This window comes from Pygoscelis adeliae, unplaced genomic scaffold (assembly GCF_000699105.1).
Source record: "Pygoscelis adeliae isolate BGI_AS28 unplaced genomic scaffold, ASM69910v1 Scaffold444, whole genome shotgun sequence".
NCBI classification, from domain to species: domain Eukaryota; kingdom Metazoa; phylum Chordata; class Aves; order Sphenisciformes; family Spheniscidae; genus Pygoscelis; species Pygoscelis adeliae.
Genome location: NW_008824677.1, coordinates 64,963 through 88,020, shown reverse-complemented (window position 1 = coordinate 88,020; position 23,058 = coordinate 64,963). Strand labels below are relative to the sequence as shown.

Here is a 23,058-nt window from a genome sequence, read left to right as displayed (position 1 = left end):
TGCTGAGGGTGGTGAATATCTTCTTGGGCGCGTCGTGCGGATTGCAATTTATTTTATGAATGTATTTTCTAATAATTAGCGAGAGCGTGGGTGTTGGCAGAAGGAACAAAGATTAATTTCCCTGTTTGCAAAGAGCAAGGCGCCGCGCTTTCCTGAGATGTGCAGAAGAAGGCACTACCTTCCCCGCTTGGCACCCGAGGATGAAGAAGCGAGTGGTGTTTGTGGGAAGGGGGGGTGGACGGCTTGGGTACTCGTGCAGAGGATCTGCTGAGGGCCTGGAGTAGCGACTGCTTTGCCTGCAGGAGGATTCGGAAGGAACTGGGATCAAAACGGAGAGCGTTTACTGCTTAGGAAACCGGGAGTTGTCAGCCTGAGGTATTGCTGTGCTGGAGGAAAGCAGGGAGCGGAGAGGGAGGGAGGGAAAGCATGTGGAAATGTGTCCAAAAGAGGGATGTAGAAAGTTTTGGTGAGGCTGGTGGGTCAAAGATGGTGGGATGGGACTAAACCCGTGAAGAGGGGGAGATGAAGGAGAGTTAATCATCTCTGCTGCAGAATCAGAAGAATATGCTTTATAGACAAGAAGAAGGAGCGCGTACGTAAAGGGAATGACTGAAATGTGGAGCGAGCTCCTCTGCTCGATAGGTTTGCTTGGCACGTCGGTAGGCAGTTGCCGAGCACTTCAGAACCAGAACTATTCCGCTGCTTTGATTTTTATGGGGACTTTGCTCTGTGATGATAGCACGGTGCTGCAAGTATATTTCACTCTGGCTAATCACCCTAGTCTTTGAAGTTTGGTTAAAATTTAGGAATCAACTTCCTTGTATGAGACCAAATGAACGTTTTTAGATTATTTTCTAATATAATGAGCAAGGAACTGTTTGAATCCTGAAATGGTGTAGTTGTGGTTTTGTATTTGGGAGAATCCCGAGGAAGGGACTGCTGCCTTAATGCCAAAGTTTCCTGAATGAAATGTCCGCTTATTTTTCAGGATTATTGAAAGACAAGTTAAGTTTTCTTTCATGAGAGGGGCAAAGATGAGGCATGATCTCACTCTTTGTGAAACCTGTAACTCTTATGACAGCGTACTAGTGTGATGAATTTGGGATTACATGAGCTGTTGTGTAACGCAGACAGGAGATTAGCTGACTTGAATTCAGAAGAAAGGAAAACACCCTGGGATTTTCACTGAATGTATGACACAGAGAGAGCTGTGCTCTTAGCCCCCGAGTCCTTCCACCGAAACAACTCTGCTCAGTATTTTCAGTTACAAAACTTAACTTGATGCAATGCTGTTTATTCTTCCAAACGTGATTCAAATATAACATCACAAGAGCAAAGAAGAATGAGGTTTTGTGTCGGGAGCATTAAAATAGTTTTTTAAGTGTCAAAATCTCAGTGGTGAATGAGTTTGTCAGGCTCTCTCTGAAGACAGCTGTTGAGTTATTCAATGTTATTTTTATTCAGTGGGTTGCTAGGCCTGTCTGTCGTCAGAGTTCATATAATTATGCATAGAAAAGTGATTTTTTTTTTTTTCCCTCTCTGATGAGCAAAGAGTTTAAAAAAAATAGAATAGGTAGAGCTTGATGAACAAAAATAGTTTTTCCTGTCTGTAGCGGAATGTAGTAAGTAATGAGTGGAAGGGGAGTAGCAGCAGTACAGCAATTTCAGAAGGTCTTGTGACCTGGGAATCCTCCTTTCTGTTCTCGCTACGGACGACTTTCTGTGCTGCGCTCGTGGAGTTGTCGCGCCTCCCTTGACTGTCTTTCCAGGGAGCTGCAGGCAGCTTTCTCCCATTTTACAACAGACGTTCTGCAGCGTGCTGTGGCAGTGCGGAGCCCTGGTGATGGGGAGCACGCTCCTCTGTGCCGGGTGCTGTACGAGCAAGGAGGAACCGATGGCGCTTGGCCTGAGGAACTCGGTCTTGAGTATAGAATGAGACCGGAGGTAGATGTAGACCGAGCTTTACAAGCGTTCCTTAGCTGTAATGTCTTGTGTTATAATTCCTTCGAAACTTAAAACAGTGCGTTAAAGGGCGAGAAAGAAAGGTCTTGAGGAACACGAGGCAGTTCTGTGGTCATGCAGCCCTCTGTTTCAATGGCTGTAAGCTATTACTTCTCACAAACAAAATATCAAAAAGAAGGTGGAGGAACAGGGACTTAAAGGTGGTTGTCTTCAAGCGAATCTTTTAATTTGTGTCCTCAGGTGAAGACACGGTCCCGGTGTTTCAGAACAGCCGGTGTCCTTTCTGCGTAACTGGGTTCCCCTGGGAAGAAAATACAATTCTGAGGCTCCTGCCAGTAAAAGAGTGAGTTTCAGCTGCAGCGAGAGAGCGGTGGTGAATGAGGAGGGGAGGAGGGTTGCATTTTTTTGGTTAAAAACTGAATTAATCTTGTATCAACCATTGTGATAAAGATGCCATGGGAATAATACTTGGTTTGTTTTCCAAAGACAACGTCTGAGTCAGACTTTCAGGCTTGTTGTCTAACAGAGTAGTTTTGGGATTGTTTCGCTGCTGGGAAGTGATTTGCCGATCGTTTTTAATTGGTGATTACTAGAAAGAAAAATATTTAGTTCTGCGTGATGCTAGAGGTGACAAAAAGCTCCCTTATCGGATGCTGGGAGTCCTGGTAGTTTGCTTATTCAGGCTTGCCAAATGTTACTTCTGTAACCTAGAACCTGTTGAAAATCAGTCCCATGCAGGTGAGTCCCCTTACAGATGCTTGCGTTCCCTTGTGCCTTCTCAGGGTGCTTTTCAAGCCTGAAAGATAGTAAAGTGCAGACTTACTTTTTTATAATGAAAACTGTTCTGTTTAAAGGTTTGGTGGGGTTTTTTTGGTGGTTTTTTTTTTTTTGAGGGAACAATGCAGGAAATACATGCTGAAGTTTGCTTCTTAATTTTTGCTTTCTGTTTCATGGGCCAAGTGGTCAGAGTTGTGTTTGTTGTCTCCCTTATTTCTGTCAGTGTTAGCATCTTGCCTGTGAGAGGATACCTGTTAATTAGATGACGGACACAGCCAAAACTTCCAGCGTTCAAGAGTTCAGAGTGAAAATACCACTGAAGCTCTAACGTTCGGGAGTTGTAGGGAGGGTCTGTGTGGAAAAGGAAGTGTGTTTCCCCAGAGAGCCAAAGGTAGACTTCTGTTTTTCTGCCAAACCCAGAAATTTTAGAAACCCTTCGCTTGATGGCTGTCAGAAGGTCCCGAACCAGTACTACAGAAACCAAGTCCTCCTTCTGAAATGGGAAGACTATTGTTTTATATGTTTCGACAACAAAATTTTTCAGGAAAACTGTAGTGCTTAATACATAAACTTAATTTGACCCAACTCTAATTACAGTTAGTCAGGAAGCTTCTGCCAGTGATACCTGGTCTTTTTTATAGGGATGTGTTTCTAATGTGACGGAGTGGCTCACTCAAAAGCTGTTTCTGAGTTTTTTGGGGGGGGAATTTTCTTCTAGGTGGGAAATGACCCAATATAAGCTGTGATCTTGGTAAACTAGAAAAATGATACTGGTGTGACATCAACAGAGATCACCAAAGCTAGCTGCTGAACTCAATTCGAAGGATTGCAGGAGCAGCAATGAAAACGGTGGGGATGTAAAAGGTGCCTGAAACCTCTATGCTGGCAATGCAAATTTCAGGAGAAGGAAGATACCTAAAAAAGCTCTTCTGCCCTTCCTCTGTTAAAGACGGAGCCAGAACTGTTTTCTGCGTGGTGGAGGGACTGCGCCTTTGTTTGAGGAAGTGGAGCAGTACGTGGAAAATGCAGAAGTCTGCTAGAAGTATTTATGTAGATGTGGTTTACAGTGGGTTTCTGAAACCCTTCCCAGGTATCTGCAGCGCCTAGGACTGAAGTAGCGACCTAAACAGAAACAATGGTGTAGTGGGCTGCTAAATGAACTACATTTCCTTCTGAGGTGTATATTTGCCTGTTACGGGCACTTCTTAAAAATGTTGTTGTCTGATTTAACTTTCCCTGTAAAACTGTTGAATGAAATATGGATGTTAAGCATTTATCATGGCACAATCTCTTCAAAGATAGTTGCAGTCAAAGGTGGTACTCAGAAATACAGACAAGACCGTCTGTTTGAGAAGTAGAACTGAAAACCGTACAGTCGGAACCTACGGGCCTAAATTCAGTAGGGCTTTTGTTTCTGAATATAGGTCATTAACTATTAATTCTGATTTCTGTTCTGAAGTAGAGTTTTGAACCAGGAAATGTATCCTTTGCAGGGAAAGGAGCCCTAGCTATAGATAAGAAACAGGAAAGAAGTCACGCTCGTTTCAGGTACTTATTTGATGAGGTAAATGAGTAATTGCAGCTGGAGAACTGTTGAGGAAAAAAGAATCTCCAATGGGTGTGTTGTGATAGTAAATGACTGCTGTAGGTACTTCTCAGTTACGTGAACTTTGTCTTAAAAAAAGCAGTGCTGGGTAGAAATCGCATTCTTATTAATTGCAAACGTTGCTTTCATCACTCCTGCAGTATGTGCGTTATTCAAACCCAGAGGTGTTTCCGTTTTTCATTTGAAGAGTAGCAAGGCCACGTAAGAAGAACTAAGATAGAAATCAAACCTGACTAGCAGAGGCCATCCAGGGATACAAAAATTACTCTGTGAATGTCTTCATAGTAAGATGATGATGGAGGAAAGAACAGAAAGGAAACCTTACTCTCCAGTGTCAGTGAGACTGAAGCGTTCAGTATCTTTTGTAGTTGATTCTTACTGAAGACCAAAGTCAGCTGGCGAGCAGCTAGTGCTAGTGACAGATTAGAATAAAGAAAGAGCAGGTTTGCAAGCAGTCATCTAAGTGAGATATTTTCATCTATGTACTTAAAGTACAGACTAAAAACCTTAAAAGCTTTAGTAGGTGTCTTTTGAGAGATGGAAAATAGATGATGTTTTGAAAGACTAGAGAAGAGCGAGCAGTTTGTGTAGGTGAAGGAGTGGGACGAAGAGAAAGGAGAGTAGTAGTCATCTTAAAATCCTGCAGCAAGTAGTCAAATGATTTGTAAGCACCTGAAAGATTACGAGGAGCACGTAACAGCCAGTGCTGGTTTGCCACAGGACTTCCCCGGCAAAGCGAGTTCATTTTCTACGATAAGACGTCAGGTCTGTTTCTGGCTGCAGAAAGAAAACCTTTCGTGTAGCTTGCATTCAGTAAGGTTTTGATTTATGTCCTAATAAGATTCTCAAGTAGGCAAGGTTTAAAAAAACCCTAAAACCTAAGAGGGTGCCGCTGTATGATGGATACAAACCTGGTTAAATAAACATACTGAGAGTACCAGTAAAGGCCTCGTTAAAACGGAAGGCTGTATTGAGAGGGTTACTGTGGGGGCTATGGGTTTTCGTTCACGATTTGAGTGGTATGCACAGACGATGCATATTAGAGTTGTAAATGACATGAGGGCAGGAAGGACTGCAAACATGCTATATGACAGGATTAAAAATCGAGAAATGGATTTGATGACTTAAATGTTGCCTGAAAAATAGGCTGCAGGTCAGTAAGAACAGTGGTAAGGGTTTGTCTTCAAGCAGAAATAATCAGCTGCAGGCATTGGAATAATTGATTAGTATAATCCAGAATTAAAGGACCCTTTTCACCCGCACTGGTGACCAGTGATCTCCCGTGGGGAAAGGAGGAGGGGAGGCAAAAGTTTTGTTTGGGTTTATAAACTGGCAAATAAACTGCAGGTTATGACGTAATCCCTCCGTTCCGCCCAGTGCCGGTAAAGCTTCATTGGGACACCCTGTGACCTGGTTTTGGTATGACACTGGAAAAGTGACATGAACCAAGTGGAGGGACTATGAAGCAGAGCAGTCTGTCTCTGGAAAAAGTGTCATCAGGGAAAGCTGTGTGCCCTGAGAAGGCTGAGGGGAGACTCGAGGAATTTACTCTTACAAGTGTTGCTGCTGAGGCTGTCCCGTTCTCCATGCCCACTGAGAACAGCACAGAAGTACGGGTTTAAATAGCGGGGAGGGACATGGGTAAAATGTTAAAAAAACCTATCTAAAGGTTAGTACTAGAGCATGTTGCTCGGGGTGGCTGTAGAGTCTCCAACTAAATGCTTAAGAGCAAGTTGGCTGAACGTCTGTTGGGAGTCATCTGGGCATAACTCATAATGCTCTTGAGTGAGGTGTGTGAATTAGAGCCCTCAAAGTCCCTTCTAGCCCTGTCTTCTCCCGCGCGTGAGCTGTAATTACTAACGAGGCTTGTTCTGTGCTGCCTGGGCCGCGGGTCTCTGACCATGACTGGGTGAGTGCTGGGGCAGGACGAACGGAGCAGGCGAAGGGCAGCCTGCCTCGCAGTTAGTGCCTTCCACTGCAGACGGAATGAGGCACGAGGCATGTGAACTGGAAGAAAAAGAGTATGTCCTTCAGTGCAAAAGTGTGTGTCTGGCCTTGTGTGATTCGCAGAAAGCTGTCGTCGTTATGCTGAAGTGTTTATCTTGATTTTTTTGCAATTTGCATGCTTTGGTGGGGTGCGAGGGCTGCTCTTGGGAGGTTTTGACTTTTTATTGCTAGTCCATAATATATGTAGCACTTGGAAACCTTTCAGAAATGACGCTGAGGATGGATCTGACAAAGTTACCACTTCATGAATGACGTCCAAAAGTATTCTACATATTTCATACCATAAACAGGAGGCATGGGCTAAGATGTTAAATTTGATCTTGCAGAGGGTTTAGAAAAATGAAACAGTAGCCGCAGTAGGAAGACAAGCGCGTTGCGGGTCCGTGCTGGGTGAGCTGTTTGTGTACCTCTCTCGGAAGTCTTGCATAAAGAGCTGCAAACGGTACGCAGGCTGCGGTGTTTGTTACAGGAAGAGCCAAGCGGATGACGTTGTGTTCAGGAGGAGGTACAGATGTAGGCACATGTTACAGTGATGGAGCTTGATTAAGACCTACGAGAAGGTAAAGAACACTTAATTAGCCCTGGGAGTCCACATTATTTTTACGGAAATGGATTTTCTCCATACTTCAGAAACTTTAAACTATGGGTTTAAGATGGCTGATCAGTGCATTCGTATAGATAAGGTATAGCCTAAAAAAGATCAAAGGTGCTCTTTGTTGGCTACTGTTTGCATCCGGGAATTAATTTCTGGAGTCGGGAACTTCCTGAGCAGCCAGAGAGTGAAAAGTCGATCAAATTCCTCAGTGTTTGTGCCTGACCACTGAGTTGGGGCATTCTGCAACAGGCCAGCACACTCTTGTTGAAGTGAGAGGTGGATTTAATGGTAGAGCTCTGATATGTAATTGCATGTGGGCGTTGCATCAGTCTTTTGGTATTTTTAGGAGAAAGTGATTCCCTAGCCATTTGTCATAAAGCAGCTACACCGATAAACAAAAAGAAGCGGATTATTCCAAAAGCGATCACGTGAGATGCATGGCATAAGGACAGCTGCTGGGTCAGACTGATGGCCTGTTTAGGTTAGTATCTGCTTTCTGAGTGGGGACAGTATTTGGTACAGGGGAAGAGTGTACGAACGAGGCAAATATGTTGGATGCTGGCAGCCAGTGCGGTGTTTGGGAGAAGCGGCTTGTGGCTGAGGGGCTTCTCGAGCCAGAGGAATGCCTTGGCTTTGCGCTGAATAGTGCTTCACGGCTCGCTCTTCCAAAAAATTTGTCCACTTGCTTTTTTAACCCACGTGACACAGACAATGTCCTGGGTTAAAGATTTCCACAGCTTAACTGTGTGTTTATTTTGAGCTGCCACTTTGTAGTTTTGTTTGATGCCGAATTATTCCTGTACTGAAAGAGGCAGCCCTCCCCTGTTCAGTCTCCTCAGATCTTTTCTGATTTTGAGAGAGGTCCGTTGTATCCGTTTGCTGATAAAATCTTTTCCAGATTGAAAAGTCTTCCCATGCTTTTTTGTTCTATGGAAGCTGCTCCGTATCTTTGATCATCCTTGTTGAACTTCTCTGTACCTTTTCTAGTTCTCTTGCGTGTCCTCTTTGAGATGAGGAGGAAGAGGAAGAATGACCAGAACTGTGTATAGTGCTTAGTGCGTGCGTAGCACAGATTTACATACTAATGTAATGATTTCTATTTGTTTTCCATTCTTAACAATTCCTACTGTACAATTTGCTTTTTTCTGACTGTGTCGAGTTCATATTTTCAGAGAATTAACGATTAGGACCCCAGGATCTTGTTTGTGAGTGGCGATAGCCGGTCAAGAATGCATTCCTGTGTATGTAACATTATTTTCCCCATACGCATCACATACCATTCATTGGCATTGAACTTAAACTCTCATTTTGCTGCCCGGTCACTTGGTGTGGAGTTATTTCTTTGCCACCATGAATAACAGAAAGTGTTATTTATGTCAACATTGCACCTTTTTTCTAGGGAAATTGTGAATATGTCAAACAGCACAGTTCCCCGTGGGACTGCCTGATAACCTCCCTCTATTAAAAGAATCAGACATTTGTTATGATCCTTCTCTAACCTCTCGTAATCGACTTCTATCCATATGAGGCCTCTCCCCCTTTATTGCATGACAGCTTAGCTTTTCAGAAGTCCCCCAGTAAGGAGTTTTCTTGAACACATTTTTAGCAGTCTAGGTAGACTTTCTAAATTGGATCTCCGCTCTACGCGCTTGTTTATTAGTCTGGAGAAGTCAGTCTAACAGGTTTGTGAAGCTGACTCTTCCTCAGCGTGTGGTAGCTCTCCTTCCATCAAACAATTCTGTTTGCTATTTTCTACTGATTTCTTTAGAATATCTGCCTCGGTGATCTGTAGTTTCCCAGATATTCCCTAGTAAAAGTTGGAAGAATACTTCCCAACTTTCAGCAGCCGTATTGGGACGAAAGGTTACATGTTACTTTAGCTGTTTGGTGTTGGAGTTCCTCTGGGTCTCTTGCAATAATACCCTCTGGTCTGGGACCCTGGCTGGTGTAATGTCTCGCTCTGTAACCCCTTCACTGACACACCAATCTGTGATAGGGCCTGATGTCCTTCCTAAGAGGATTTCAGCAGGGAAGCTTCCCCCCCTGCCCCGTAGCTTCTCGGTGAAGATAAATTTAAATTTTATTTAGCTTTTCTTCTACGATTTATTTTTTTGTTCTGTGTTCGCCTGATCATCTGTTGGTCCTACAGACTCTCTGGAGGACTTGCTGCTCATGGCATCTGAATTAGCATTTATTATTAGTTCTTATGCCTCCTCCCAGCAGTTCCTCAGACTCCTTTTTGGCCTGCTGTATAATGTTCTCATACATAGTGTGCAAGAACCTCTCTCCTTATTTTCCTCATTTGGACGCATCTTCAACTCTTCACTGAATTTTTTTGATGTGATAGGCATTTCTTCTGAGCTTCCCATGTAATATCTCTAAGTAGCCTCTGTCACCTCCAAACACTTTGCTCTTCTAATTAATTTTTTTTAAACACACTTTTTTTTATGTAGTTTGCCCCCCCCCGCCCTTTTTTTTTTCCCTTTTGCTGTTATGCAAAGCAGTGGGTTTTTATTTTGGGCTCTGTTATTCCTGGAAAGATACAACTTCAGTTGTCAAATGAGATTTTCTGGTAAAAGCAGAGCCACGGTCCAAACCGGCTTCTTTGTGCTTTGCTTGTTGGGAGTTTTAAATACAGAGTTAGTTCAAGTACCACTTAGGTCTGATCCCGTTGAGGTAATGTCACACATGAAGGAAATCAGACCTAATGCTGTCTAACCAGATGATAGCTCAAATCTTTGCTCTTTTTTATTTCGGTTGAACCTTTTACAGCCTGGTTCTGTTTGCCCTGCCATGATGGCATCAACAGGGAGAAGTGTACTAAAGCCACACCACCTGAGCTGAGCTTGGCTGGCAAGGTACTAGCTACAGAACTAACCGTACAGCAAAAATAATGTTGGAAGAACCTTCAGTGGACTGAATAATAATGAATTAGTGTTGATCTTATTGACAGAAAAGTTCAGTGGAAAACGTGTTGGGCGGCAAGTTCTGAACTCAATAAATTCCTTGATAAAATGAAGGAATTGCCACTTTACGGTTCAGTACGGTCTTTGCTAATAGATGGTGGAGGAGGTTTACGAGGCATTTGAAAGTCTTCTCTGAAAGACATTCTAACTATCATTGTTTAAATGTTTGTGTATTGCATGGCACTTGAGAGTTTATATCCTTTCCAAAGCTCCTGGTAGTTTTTAATTATAGTGTTATAACTGTGGACTTCTATTTATCTAAGTAAATGTCTATTTTCTATAGTAAAAAATTCAAGAATTAAATTAAAAGCCAAACACTGCAATCTGATTTGTCTCTCTTGCCTTCTTATCTCATTAGAGTAGGAGTTTAGTACTCAGTTGCCTAAGGCCTGGAAGAAATACAACATTGTGGTTGCATTTCTAAAATTCAGTTGCAGGTGATACATTGGTATCGTGGAAAAAACCCACCTTAGCTAGAAATCCTCCGAATAGTTCACTGACAGTTAAAGCAACTGCTTTCTAGAGGGCTTGCAGACTTCTATGTGGCTGAGAATTGACATGCTGCTTGGCATGCTCGTTAGAAAAGCACATTCTATTGACACTCTGAAGAAAGTCAGTTTGATGCGTATCTTCCTAATATTTACAGTAGCAGCTTTTGAATTGTGATTCTTAGCTTTATATTTCACAGTATTTTCTAATGGAATCAGTATAATTTACTTTCCTTTTACAGACTAGGGAGAAATGAGTGTAGAGAGGACAAGCCTTTTGTCCAAAATCTGCTCAGCAGCTTAGTGCCAAAATTGGAAATTGAATTTGGGGATTCTCTCGATGGTGTATGTCCTGCACCTTTTCTTCTCTAGATTAACCCTTGTCCTAACTAATTTTGCAGGTTTTCTATCATGTATCTCCACCACTTGCCCTGCGTGAGGTATATACTAATAATATTTCTGAAATGGTAATAAATGCTGCTAAAACCATGTTTTAAGGGAGAAGCTGTCTCATATGATTGTCTTTCTCTCTATGTAGTAAATTGACAGTGGAGACCAGATCATTGCTAAAAAGAACTAGGTTGGGCAAGAACTCTGTGCTCAGGAAAAAGAGATTGGGAAATGTTTTCCTGTGTTTGGTAAGCTGTCAATATATTTAATAAACGAGTAAACTTCCTTTGGCTGGATGCAAAAAGAAGAGTAAACTTTGTGGGGTTTTTCTAAACTTGGATACTTTCTATTTTTGTTACATATCCCCAACTTCTGTGTTTTATGGTTCTTCACGTGGAACATCCTGTCATTTCATCCAGACCAATAAATTGTTCTCTAATGCTCTTGGAAGTTATTTTAGGAAGCAAGAAAGGACATTTGATAGAAACTACATTCAATGAATTGCTATTCTTAAGCAGGAGTTTAGCTGAGGTTCTTCTCTTGTGCCAGAAAAATCCAAAAGATGTCCTGAAAATAGGTTTGGAAACTTACTTTGAATGTCAGTCCCTTCTTTGGTCGCAGATAACATACTATCTGGGATGTTAAGATTACTTAGGTGCTATCTCTTTGAATCTTCATGGCAGTGTTTCTCTGTCGTTGTTGCTACTCAAGCATTTCAAGATATGATTAAAAATTTGTAAAATAAGTGAAATACCACTTGTAAAATGGGGTCTATTTCAGATAACTTCTGGATTTTTAAACTCTCAAAACATAAATAAATATTGTAGGGGGAGGAAAATGGGCAAAAAGGTGAGAATGAAGTGAGTGGCTGCTGTTAATTTGTGTAGAATTTTGTATCAAGATGTGTGTAACTCCTTGATCTTTAAACCTCTCAAGTTCCTGGCAAGCATGCTTTTATTTGGTTTTGGTGCTTTGGGTTTTTTTTGGTTGGTTTTTGTTTTTTTTCCAGTTGACTGAGGGAAATGAGTTGCCAAGCAAGTTTAGAGCACACAGTCCAAACGTTAGACCGGTGTGAAGAGCTTTGAGGTGTCTTCAGAGAAGAATAAATGAGAAGGGGAGCGTATGCTGGAGATTTTTGGTCCTTGCAAGGCAATGTTATACTATTGAGAACTCAAAGGTTCAGCTCCTGTTAAAACTAGCTTGTTTCTGACCAGAGGAAGGTGAGACTTGAGCTGAGGATGCATGTGCCTGCTTATCCTGGGCTAGATGCACACTTTGTGTATTGAAATCTGGTTCAAAAACTCAGTTCAGACTTTAAATACTGTTCTGGCCATATAGCTGGAATGGAGGGAATGCACCCTGCAATGTAATTTATTGAAGAGTTTCTACTTTTTGAATATGAAAAGTACCCTTCTGTGAAGAATACTCAACTGAGAACATACAGGCTGTTCTGGAGCCTTGTTTCTGAAAGAGCAGTGTCAGGATTAACCCATTTCGGACACCAGCCCCCAGGAGGTTAGTGTGCTGGTCATGATTTTCCCATAGGAAGTATTCTGTTGCCCGTGACCTCTGTGTCCTTTCACAGCACAAAGCCTGTTATTCTTCTCATGGGAATGCAAGTGGAGACTAGGAACTTGGTGTTAGAGCTGATTGTGTAGCATTTCTATGAAGGGAGGTTAGTGTCTTGAGCATATTTCTTGTTTTCCCACCTCTGAAGTCGTCAGAAGAATGCTTCATCCCTGGCCCTCATTGGAGGAGAATTCACACTTGCTGAAGAGTGGGAGAATTAGGTTCCTGAGGTCTGTTCGTCTCTTCCTTCCCCTTCTCCTTTTTGCTGATGCTGGGATGTGAGAGCTCCTACAGCAGCTGACACCAGTTGTTTTACTGAAGGGATCACAGTGGTGATAGCTTCTAGCATCTCAAGGATATGAAGAACCTCTACAGTCCAACAAAGGGCAAGAAAATCAGTTTTTTCTTTGCTGGTGTGTGAGTGATCTAACGCCTGGCCATTTTCTGCATCTGCAGGAAAACTCTTTGATTTCACTTGTTTTCGGGGCGTGTTTGTGGTGCTGAGTTTCTGGCATTGTCATGAAATCATAGCTGTAGTGAGGACTGAAGAGGTCAGAGAGGCATTTGCAGGTCGAGTGGAGACTGTAAATCAGACAGTAGGCTCAGTACTGGCGATCGCTCTTGCTTTTCCGCTTTGCGTGTCCTGGGTACAGCCCAGGAATGCATGAAATACCTGTAGCCATATGTGTGTGTGAATATGTCCCCGTAGGCTGTTGAAGTGCTGCCGTCTGAAGGAGGTGGCGCACGTATATGAAAGAGGCATTGTCCTCTATGGACCCTCTGTTCTGTGGCTCAAGATCTTAACTGGAGCCCAAATCAAATTTTTTCTCATTTGACAGTACAATTTTGAAGTAGTCTGGCTAATTGTGTCTCTAGCAGCATCAATCCTGCTGTCTCCACCTGTTTTGTGATAACTTTGAAGGCAGAAGGTTGCTCCGCTGAGTCTGCTGTCTCTGGGGAGCCTGTGTTGGATTGATGGATACGTGGCAAATGACTGCAGTGCTGGGAGGGTGAATTATTGCTAATGGTCCATATGCCCGCCTTGCCCTCAGGTGCCGAGAGAACAGCAGTCAAATTGATCTGCTCTGTTGGCAACAGCAGAGAGCGCCTGAGTGACCTTTATAAATCCTGATTTTTAATAAGCTCTTTCTTCTTTCCCCTTCATTCCTCCCCTTTCCTTCCGCAAATACACAGCCTTGGCAGGAAAGCTTCTGAAATTCTGCATCTGATCTGGGGCTGCTACACTGATGTGATGTGCTGTTCCCCTCGTAAAGAACAGGTATGTCAGAGAGACAGGTCGTGCATTTGAAGTGTTAGGTCCCTGTGGGGATGCTGTGGCTGGTGATAGGGGTTTGGGGGGAGAGAAGGACCGTGTCGGATCCGTTCCTGGTTTACCAAGCTTGGTGCTTTAACCTAGCATTTTCCATTTAAAAGTCGTGTTGAAAGTTTGGGTATAGGACTTGGCTATAGGCAACAAGATGGAGCAAATTATTTTATGTATTGAAGTGCAAGAAAAATTACTACAGAACAGTAATATTTTTTTATATATATTTTTTCCCACTCTTCACTAGCTCAGTAATATGTTTTTATGACTACCTAATGCTAAGGCCTGATTCAAAAACGTTTTCTGGAAAACTGAGATGCTGAATATACTTTAATAAAGCAGGTTACTGTTTATTATAAAGGGAAAAGTTTTCATACATTGAATAATTTTGCCTCTAAGCTTACAGTGGGCTCGTGTTGTCTGAGCTGCTGCTATCTACATATGAGAGCACTGCATTTTCCTGCACTTCAGTAGTAAAAGGAGGCCTTCTGTGAAGGCTGTAAAATGCTTTCAGGCAGAAATGTAAAGAATTTGGAACATGTAGCTATTGTTAAGTGAGATAAAAGCTTTTGTCTTGGGAAACGTAGTATCATTCAGCATCTGTTAGTTTGAGTTTATTTTTTCTGCAAGAAGAAGTTCTACATTTCTTCTTTTACTGGTCAGTCTTGTTTTTTGTAAGAATTTGCAAGCCAGCAAACTACAGCAACAGTAGGAGTTTTCTGAGAAAGTATAACCGTTCCAACATCCATAATAGTATGGGATAGCCACCTCTTTCTTCTTGCATTTGAGACACTGTTTAATATTAGCTTAGTCTGGACTCTTGGTCATACGCTCATTTAGTAAGGAAATGTAAGAGGCTGTTCTGGTTCTGTGTCTGAGTGTTGCAAACCTCGTGCTGGTACAGGTGGGGATGAGAAAGCTGCTGTCGGTACGTAGAGACCTTGCGCTATATTTCTTAAACCGTAGTGAGGCTTGTAGAACCATATAGTGGGCTACCAAAAGTGCCATATTAAGACTGATTAGATGTGTGCTTAATGAACACTGCTGCGTGTGTGAAGTGGCAGCGCCTGTGTAGAGGTACAACGTATGGGGGGACTAACCTCTGGAGAACACCCTGGCATCTGCTCTTTACTGTGGTCAAACACTGGGACCAGTCGCAGAGAGGCTGTGGAGTCTCCATTGGTGGAGATACTCAAAACCTGACTGGGCACGGCCCTGACCGACCTGCCCCGGGTCGCCCTGCGTGAGCTGGGGAGCTGGGCTGGGTGCTCTCCAGAGGTCCCTGCCAACCTCCACCGTGCTGCGATTTCTGCGAAATTACCTGGGTTTGGCTTCAGTGCAGCTGCGTTACCTGGTGCGGAGTTGGCCACCACAAAGTCCTCATTACAGAAAAGCTTTGGAAGTAGAAAGTGAATCATCTGTTCAGCTCTTGGACAGGTGGGAAATAGAAGAGCCTGACCTACTGTCAGCTAGCTAGAAGTTACGGCCAGCCAGAATTGGTTTTTATGAGGGGTTTGGATGAAGAGCTGCTGTGCTGCCGTACGCTGCGGGGATGGCAGGGAAGGCTGGTGAGGCTGGGAGCAGGTGGCATGATGCAGTGCTGTTAAGCGCTGATGCTGGTGCTTAATTCTGCTTGAAAAGTTGCTTTGACTTATGACAGCAGTCAGCATGGAGTATGTTATAAATTAAGTGGTATATAGCATAACACACTTTTTAATGAGGATAAGGATCAGCTTGCAAAAAGGTGGCCTTGGGGCTCTAAAAGTGTTGTGGGCATTTAATATTCTCTCTGCCTGTCTTGCGTTGTGAATGAATAGCAAATAAATGGTTGTGCTTTCTCTTGATGAGATGGTAGAAGCCCTTCTTCTGGAGCTGCAGCATTGGGTATGAGAGGAGGTTTTGGCTACTTGAGAAACTCATCTGCAAGCGTGTGTGTGGCAGAGGGTGTAGTACACCCAAAAAAGTACAAAGATGTAGTGTATAACGTGGCGTCAGAAAAAAATTCAGTTTTTAGTCATATTTCCCTTCCTGTCTGTGGGTGAGGGAAGGGGCTTCAGAGGGAAATGGCATTCCAGCTGAGAAGCACTGTGGTTTTCTGACCTGCGTGGCGGAACAGCCAGGCTGTCTGAAAACTCCCTGGAGGAGTTAGCAGAACAGCTCCCGTGGGCAGGAGAGCGAGGGACGCTGGGCGGCAGCGGAGGACGCTGGCTCTGGCGTCTCACGTTCATCTGGCTCATGCTACTACATCAACTAGTCGCAGGCTATCAAGATTTTCAGGATTTGGTTCAGGACCTTCTCACCAGCTGAGTTGTGGGGTGGGTGCTCGTCTGGGCTGTGGTATGTATGCATGTCTAGCACCCTGACTGTGAAGTGTGCTTAGTCCCGTAGACAATGTAATCTGTGGTTCGCAGCAAATTACCAATTAGACTGTGGCAACCGGATTGTTTCAGCAATTGCTTTTTCTCCTCTGTGTAACACAAGAATAGGGGAAAAGAATCTCTTTACAAGGTAGATTAATTGACTCTTCTGTAACTATCCAGGTGTTGTGAATTCGTTAAATCTGAATTCTGTTTTCTCTCTGCAGCACTGCTGCAGCACTGAATTTCCAGTGTGTGACAAGTTTGTGGCCTTAGCGTTGTGTTGCATCTCTCATGAAATGTTTGTCAAGGCCGCACAGAAAAATCGGTTTCTCGAGGTGTGGATGAGTAACCTTGGTGCAGGGTGCCCTTTCTTGGACCTACGCTCCCTCCACAGGCCCCCAGGTAATAGTTACGGGGGCCCCTCACTCCCCCATCCTACCCCTGCCCCAGCCGGCCCCCAGGTAACAGTTACCCTGGGAAGTGCTGCAGCTAAATGAAACGCTGGAACTGGATGCGTGTGTGTGGGAAAGCATCTGAACTGAGATCATACTTGTGTATAGCTGAATTGTGTAATCCTGGCAATAATAATGTTTTACGCTTCTGTAAATGGAAGGAATGACTATAGAGCCTAAGCAATTGCTTAATGCGTAACTTAGTTTGGAAATTAAGAAGCTTTAAAAGCCAAACCTTGCTCTTTCAAGCCTGCTGCTTGCTTTTGTTTCCTATGATCTATCTCTGAACTTCATTGTGTATCTGTCTCTTGTACCTGAAGTGAACCAGGAATGCAACATACTGTGTTGCAAGGTTAAGGAAACGTCCTGATGTCTGCTTATTTCCAGTCAAACTTTGTCTTGGATTTGCAGTCATGCAAAAGGAAAGAAACACTCTGAATGGATTCTCCTTTAATATTAGTCTGAAAATCAGAGGGTTTATTCTGAGTTAGATAATCTTTGTTTGCAAAAATGACTTTCAATAGGAACGGTTCCTGCTTTTAACTTTTACGAGCACTGCTGTAGCATAAAGTTAATAAAGATGTCAGAACTTAATATGCAACACCCAAAAAACTAATAAGCAAATATTAGCTTTGGAATGCTTAATGTTTTCTTCTTAATGAAGGACGATGTTTCACATCAGGTGAAGCAAGTAAATACAAAGTTTTCCTCTTTGCAATTAGTAGAAATGGTTCCCAGTGCAGTGCTAATAACCAAAATTGCTGTTAGAAGGTGAGGCTGCTCAGAGAGCCAGTCATGGCATATTTCTGCCACGGAAGCAGAATACGTGTGTTGTTCCTGAGTTACTCGTAGAACAGGGATCAGAAGGGGGGGTCCAATCCTGACACCCAGCCCTAAAGGAAGATCAGATCTGCTCGGTCATTACTTTCTAGACTGCAAGACCCAAGTTTTTGTGGACACCCAGGTCACTGGTTAGTTACAGGGAGGAGCTGTTGCTCTAGACCAGCGTGCATCAGAAATGGCGGTTTATTTGCACTTTAAGGTGAAAGTGGAGAATCAAATGCCACGTACGTGAACGGTGGGGATGAAGCTGGGATGGCGTTCGCACAGCGTGCGAGCAAACTGGTTGTTGAGGTCTGTCTCAGGCCAAACACCAGCTGCCCGCAGGAGGCGGCCCGCAGAGAAGCAGAAGTGGCCCAGCTTTGCCAGTGCAGTGTCTGTCTAAGCCTTCCTTGTTCTGAACGCTGCCGTGGTGATGCTGTCTCTTGGGGATGAGAATTTTTCTTCACATTTGACCTATGCTTTACGTTGTGTATGTTACGTATATCCACTTGAATTTTTAAGTAGTCTAAATGTGGGGGTTTTTTGCCCCCTCCCCACTTCTGTGCCTGGTTAGACTAGAATGGGGTATTTCAGTTGGAAGGGACCTGCAACGATCATCTGGTCCAACTGCCTTCTAGTGCTTGAAGCTTTTCTCATAATTCCAGTTCTTGCACTTGCAGCGTTCATAAACTTTATTACTAATGTAAATGGGGCTGATATGAAGCATATTCATTTTTTCCCCCTTTCTGCTTGCTTAGGCTGGGCAATCAGGTTAGTTTGCACCCTGTCACAAGGGATCAGATCTTCTGTTGCGATGGGACAGCCATGGAGTCTGGGTGCTTAAAACCAGAGGTTTTGCGGTGTGCTCGGTGTTGGCTTTGCTTTTAAGGATTATTTAATATTTCCTTTTTGCCTTCTCTGCTTAGATGAGGGATACGATCTGTCTGTGAGCCCCAACGTAATACTTCCGAGCTCTAGCAATACTCACGCTCAGAAAAATCACTAGTGGGACGAAGTGCTGAAATGTTTTCGGTTCCAATATACTTGTTTGCGACTTCCTTTCCAATTCTGGTAACGCAGACTGTGGATTTTCAGTTCAGTTACTGCCATGTATTCAAAAGGTATTTTTTGATTATTATTTTCAGTGGTCTGTTCTGAGTAGTAGGCTTGTGTATGCAGGGATTTTCTGCGTTATTTCCTGCTCTATGAACAGCTCTGGAAGATGGCTTTGTCATTGAAATTTTAAATTAAAATTTGTTCATTTTCCTGCTCTCTCCTGAGACCTAGCATAGGAAGTCTGCATTTCTGGTGATTTCAGTGCACCTTTAAAATTTTTTTTAATTGTCTTTTTTACATTTGCCTTGGACTTGATTTGAACACGTCGTATTTGCCACTGGACCAAAACAAGCTAAAGGTTAAAAATCGAACTTTTCCTGATGTAATCGCTACAACTTCTAAGCGTATTGTTACATGTCATGTGTCTGTTCCTTTGCGGGGTACCGTGTTTTAGGTTCTCTGTGTGACTATAAGACAAAACCTTTCTGTTCCGCATGAACGCGATGTATGGTGTTTTGGTTAGCTTGTCAGCCTTGCCCCTTGCATTGTGAGATCTCCAGGCAGCAAGAGCACACTTCTCATCTCTCCCCTCTCCCAAAGTCCTGGAACGTTCGTGCTGGTGTTGGACTGCAGGCAAACTGCAATTGCCTATGACTAAGAAAGTGATATTGATTCTTATGGAAAGATGTAGTGCCTTGCTAAAAGGTATGAGCAAAAATATTTATCCAGGTTTTCCGTTTGGTCATTAGGCCAATATACTGGTGCTTCTGTTGCTAAAAATCTGATTGTTTTTAGTTGCATTACTGGGGGGGGAATCGGTAGATCACTGTAAAATAGTCCTGTGGGCATTAAATAGAATTTAATCTGAAATGAAAAGCATAATGGCTGTACTTAGGGTTTGTCTTCCCCTGTATGCTCTCTCCCATATAGCTGAAAGCGGATGCTTAGGAAAGAACATAAAACAAAACAGCACCTGTGATGCCTCCCCAGATTCTAAATATTTGAGGCTTACGGAATTCCTAAGTCAGATATGTGTAAAAACCCTTAATGGATTTCTTACCTGTGTGAACCTATCAGACCTTCTCCTCTAGTATTCTTTACATGTAAGATGGTGAAGGTGAGTTGTTCAAAGTGTCAAATGACCAGCTGGTTTTAATGGGTAGCCTGGGTTTAGGTCTTGTATTGAATTCTCTGGCGCAGTCATTAATGGAGTTTTCCTATGGACAAAATGACTTATTTCGTATGCTTTGGTTCTCTTATTGTCCCAGTCTTATTCTGAGAAGCCAGGAAAAATGTCTTTATTTCCTCTCAGATAAAAATCTTGGATAATCATAGCTTTGAACTGTAGGAAGAAAATCTGTCTTGTATTCAAGCCTTGCACTTCCGAGTACACGGTTGTGAACCACATGCTTTGCATTTAGCCTGAAATTTCAAAAAAAGGGTAGGTTTCTTCTGCTCCATCCTTCCTAGAAATTTGGTTTGTTCTTTATTTTAATGTATTATCTTAACCTTTGCTTAGGGCTTTTTATATTGAATTTTTTATACTTTGTAAATCAAATGGCAAGTTTAAGCGGACCAGTTCCGACATCTGCAATTCAGTTTGCACTTGGTAAGCAGCCTAGTCGTAAGTCTTACAGTCAAGTCAAAGTACGTTTTGATGAGAAGTATCTGCATTAGTTTATTTTACTGTGTAGCGTACTCTGGCTTAGTCTTCTGAACTGTGGCTACTTACGCCTCCCTCCCTCATTCCCCACACAAAAATAACTTTCTTTAGATCGCCGTAGCTGTAAAACCTGTTCTGGTCTCCTCTCTTGTTACTGGTGTGTTGCTAATAGTTAAAGCACTGAAAGTGCTTCGGTCGGTGTCCAAGAGCACTTCCCTTAAGACCACGTTGCTGACAGCTAGCCTCAATCCTTCTTTTCTAATTGGCATTTTGGCATCTCCTCGGAGTACTGCTTAATTCTTTTACTGCTAAGCTCCTTTTCTTCCTTCCTTTCAGACGGTTTGGTTCCTAGCTCTGTTCCTGCGTGTTTCCTCTGACCAGCAGCTCATGGCAGCGGTGCCTGATGTCTGTTCAGCTGGTGTTCAGTCTCTGCTTATGTTTTCTGCCCTTCCTTCCCCTAGGCAAAAACCAATAATTTGATCAAATTGCCTGTAGGCTCGTAACAAGTGCTCGGTGTGTGGTGTCTTTTTCTCCCTTTTCTTCTGAGGAGGTACAATGCTGGAAGTCTTTCTAAAACAAGTTGGTAATGTTTCTTTTCCTGTTATTTATTTATTTTTCTCATGAGCTTTCTTCCTTTCCAATTTCTAGCTGGATACAGTGCCTTTGCTGAAGCGTTGCACATGCTGAAATTGCCCGACCCCCTGATGTATTCCGGGATGGCAACTAGGTGACGACAGTTGAGGATGACCCTGACTGAAAAACTGCGCGAGAGGATATCGCGGGCATTCTACAACCACGGGCTGTTGTGTGCTTCCTACCCCATTCCCATCATCCTCTTTACTGGACTCTGTATTCTGGCCTGCTGGTAAGTCACACGAAGTACTTGGTGTCACAGGGTGCTGCTGCTTTGTGGGGTTTTCATAGCAATGCCATGAACGCATTCAGGTTTCCATGTCTTGTGGGCTATCCCAGAAGCTCTTTTTTTTTTTTTTAACATAATAGATTTGTCTTCTCTTTTTGTGGGACAAAAGAAAAGACGGGGATGAAGTATCTTCATGTGGTTTAATAATTAAAGAGTAAAAACTAATTGAATAAGTGAAGTAAAGCAATAAATAAAATAAAAGTAATCCCCAAGCACCTGGTGGTGGAATCCAAAACCATGAATTAAAAATGGGGAGAACGGAAGTTGATCCTTCTCTCCATACTTGCCTATTCTGTTCTCCCTGAAGCTTGTACTCTTCAGCCCTTGCCTTGGCATGCATGTGTTGGTTGTTCTTGTAAATTCCCTACTGTCCTTATGGACTCTAATTTGGATACAAGTAGCTGAATATATTTTCATGATCAGAAATGTTACATGGGCCTCTTAATAATTTCCAGTGAGGCATTATTGCTACTGGAGTTGAGAACTTTTGTGCTCAGGTTTGTGCACAGACACATGCACAGGCAGATTCTCTTGTCAGGGTTTTAATTCTAAGTATCTTGTCTCTTTTGGTCAAAATAAACCCTACGTGATGACGTACTCCACTCCTCTGCTTTTAGAAAAGCTCCACCTGTGTTGATATGGATACAGACATAAATTTTTCTTTGAGCATCGCTGAGGATAAGACAGATTTCTTTCACATCTACAGTTAAAAGACTATTGATTATTTTCATGTATTGAAAACCTGTGAGATCACTTCACTTCTCAGGCCTATGACTTGTGAAGGTTGTGAGCAGCAATCGAGGCGTTGCTTTCCTGATTTTGCACTGCTTCATATGAATTCTTGTAACTGTCAGTGATAGTTACAGGATAGTTTTATTTTCAGATCTCTTGTTCTGTAGAAATATGAAGCTTCTGCAAGGTCCAAGCAAGTGGATTCTATACTCTGTTTATCTTTGTTGATACGGTTGCAAGTAATGGCTCTGTCTTTTGACTTCAGCTTTGCTGGATGCTGCTTTCACATATCAGGCCTGCATTAGCCAAAACAGAGTTCCACCCTGAGTCACCATGCCACAGCACTCCTGCCTGCTAATTGCTGCCAGTGGTATTGGGCTCCTATTTGCAGTTACCTTTCAGGTGCTGCTGCCGTGGGTAAATTTTTGCAAGACAACTGCTTCACTTTAAAATGTTTATTCATACAAATGTTACATTTTGGGAGGGATCAAAATAAAAACTGCATGCTTACTCCCTTTCCTAAATTTAGGGTTTCCCGGACAGGATGAAATCTGATCTAGGATTACTAGCAGCTGTCCTCATTCTTCTTGGGGTCCTTGTGCCCACTAGGTCAGAACTTGTATCTGTCCTGTCTTTGTAGTCATGTGTTTAGAGCAGTGTGAATTAAGGTGTTTCCACTAAGTCCCTGAAGCTTCAAACCAGGTTGTCTTTGGCAGATGAGCTACTGGTAATTGTGTATTTGTGGAAGTGTCTGCATTGCTCGGTGCTGGTATTTGAGGATTCTGCAGTTACTGCAGAAACTTGTCCAAGACATGATCAAACAGAAAGTGAATAGTCTATATTTTCTTTAATGAGTTTCAGAAACTCACTAGAAAAGCAAATAATGGCCCTAGGAGAGACAGGGATTTAAAAGTACTGTGACACCCTTTGAGAGCAAGAGGACATTGGCAGAAACTTGAAGTGCAGCGTGGGTAAAGTGCTCCCTCTTTAGAAGCAATTTTTGAGGATGTTTCAGTTCCTATTCTGAGCTGCTCTGTATTAACTGGTGTTAACTAGGTGTTAATTTTGGCTTGAGAAGTGGCATTACTAACTAGGTCAAAACTATTCCAGAGTGCAGCCCTTCTACACTTGAGCATTTCAGTGTGGTAAGACTGAACTCTGACAGGATATCTGTGCACAGGATGCTCTGAGATATTTATTGGACGTTTAGTTTTGGGTTGAGGTCTTCAGGTCTTCCTCTGAGTTTGAGCCTGAGGTGGTCTTCACTATTGACCTGGATGATGGAGCAGATTGCACCCTCAGCAAGTTTGCAGGTGATGTAAACTTCATATATCATGAACTGGAAAGCGGAAAACTGGATGAAGTGT

General features: G+C 42.9%; 1 protein-coding gene across 2 annotated transcripts in view; it reads left to right on the top strand.

The window, feature by feature from the left end:
- Positions 1-2,221: 2,221 nt before the first annotated feature.
- Positions 2,222-23,058, top strand: part of SCAP (SREBF chaperone) — a 67,143-nt gene continuing 46,306 nt past the window's right edge. For both annotated transcript variants that reach the window (XM_009323140.1, XM_009323139.1), the window contains exons 1-2: positions 2,222-2,305; positions 20,686-20,902. In XM_009323140.1, the coding sequence (XP_009321415.1) occupies positions 20,781-20,902 (122 nt within the window). In that variant the 5' untranslated portion in view covers positions 2,222-2,305; positions 20,686-20,780. The remainder of the gene's footprint in view (positions 2,306-20,685; positions 20,903-23,058) is intronic.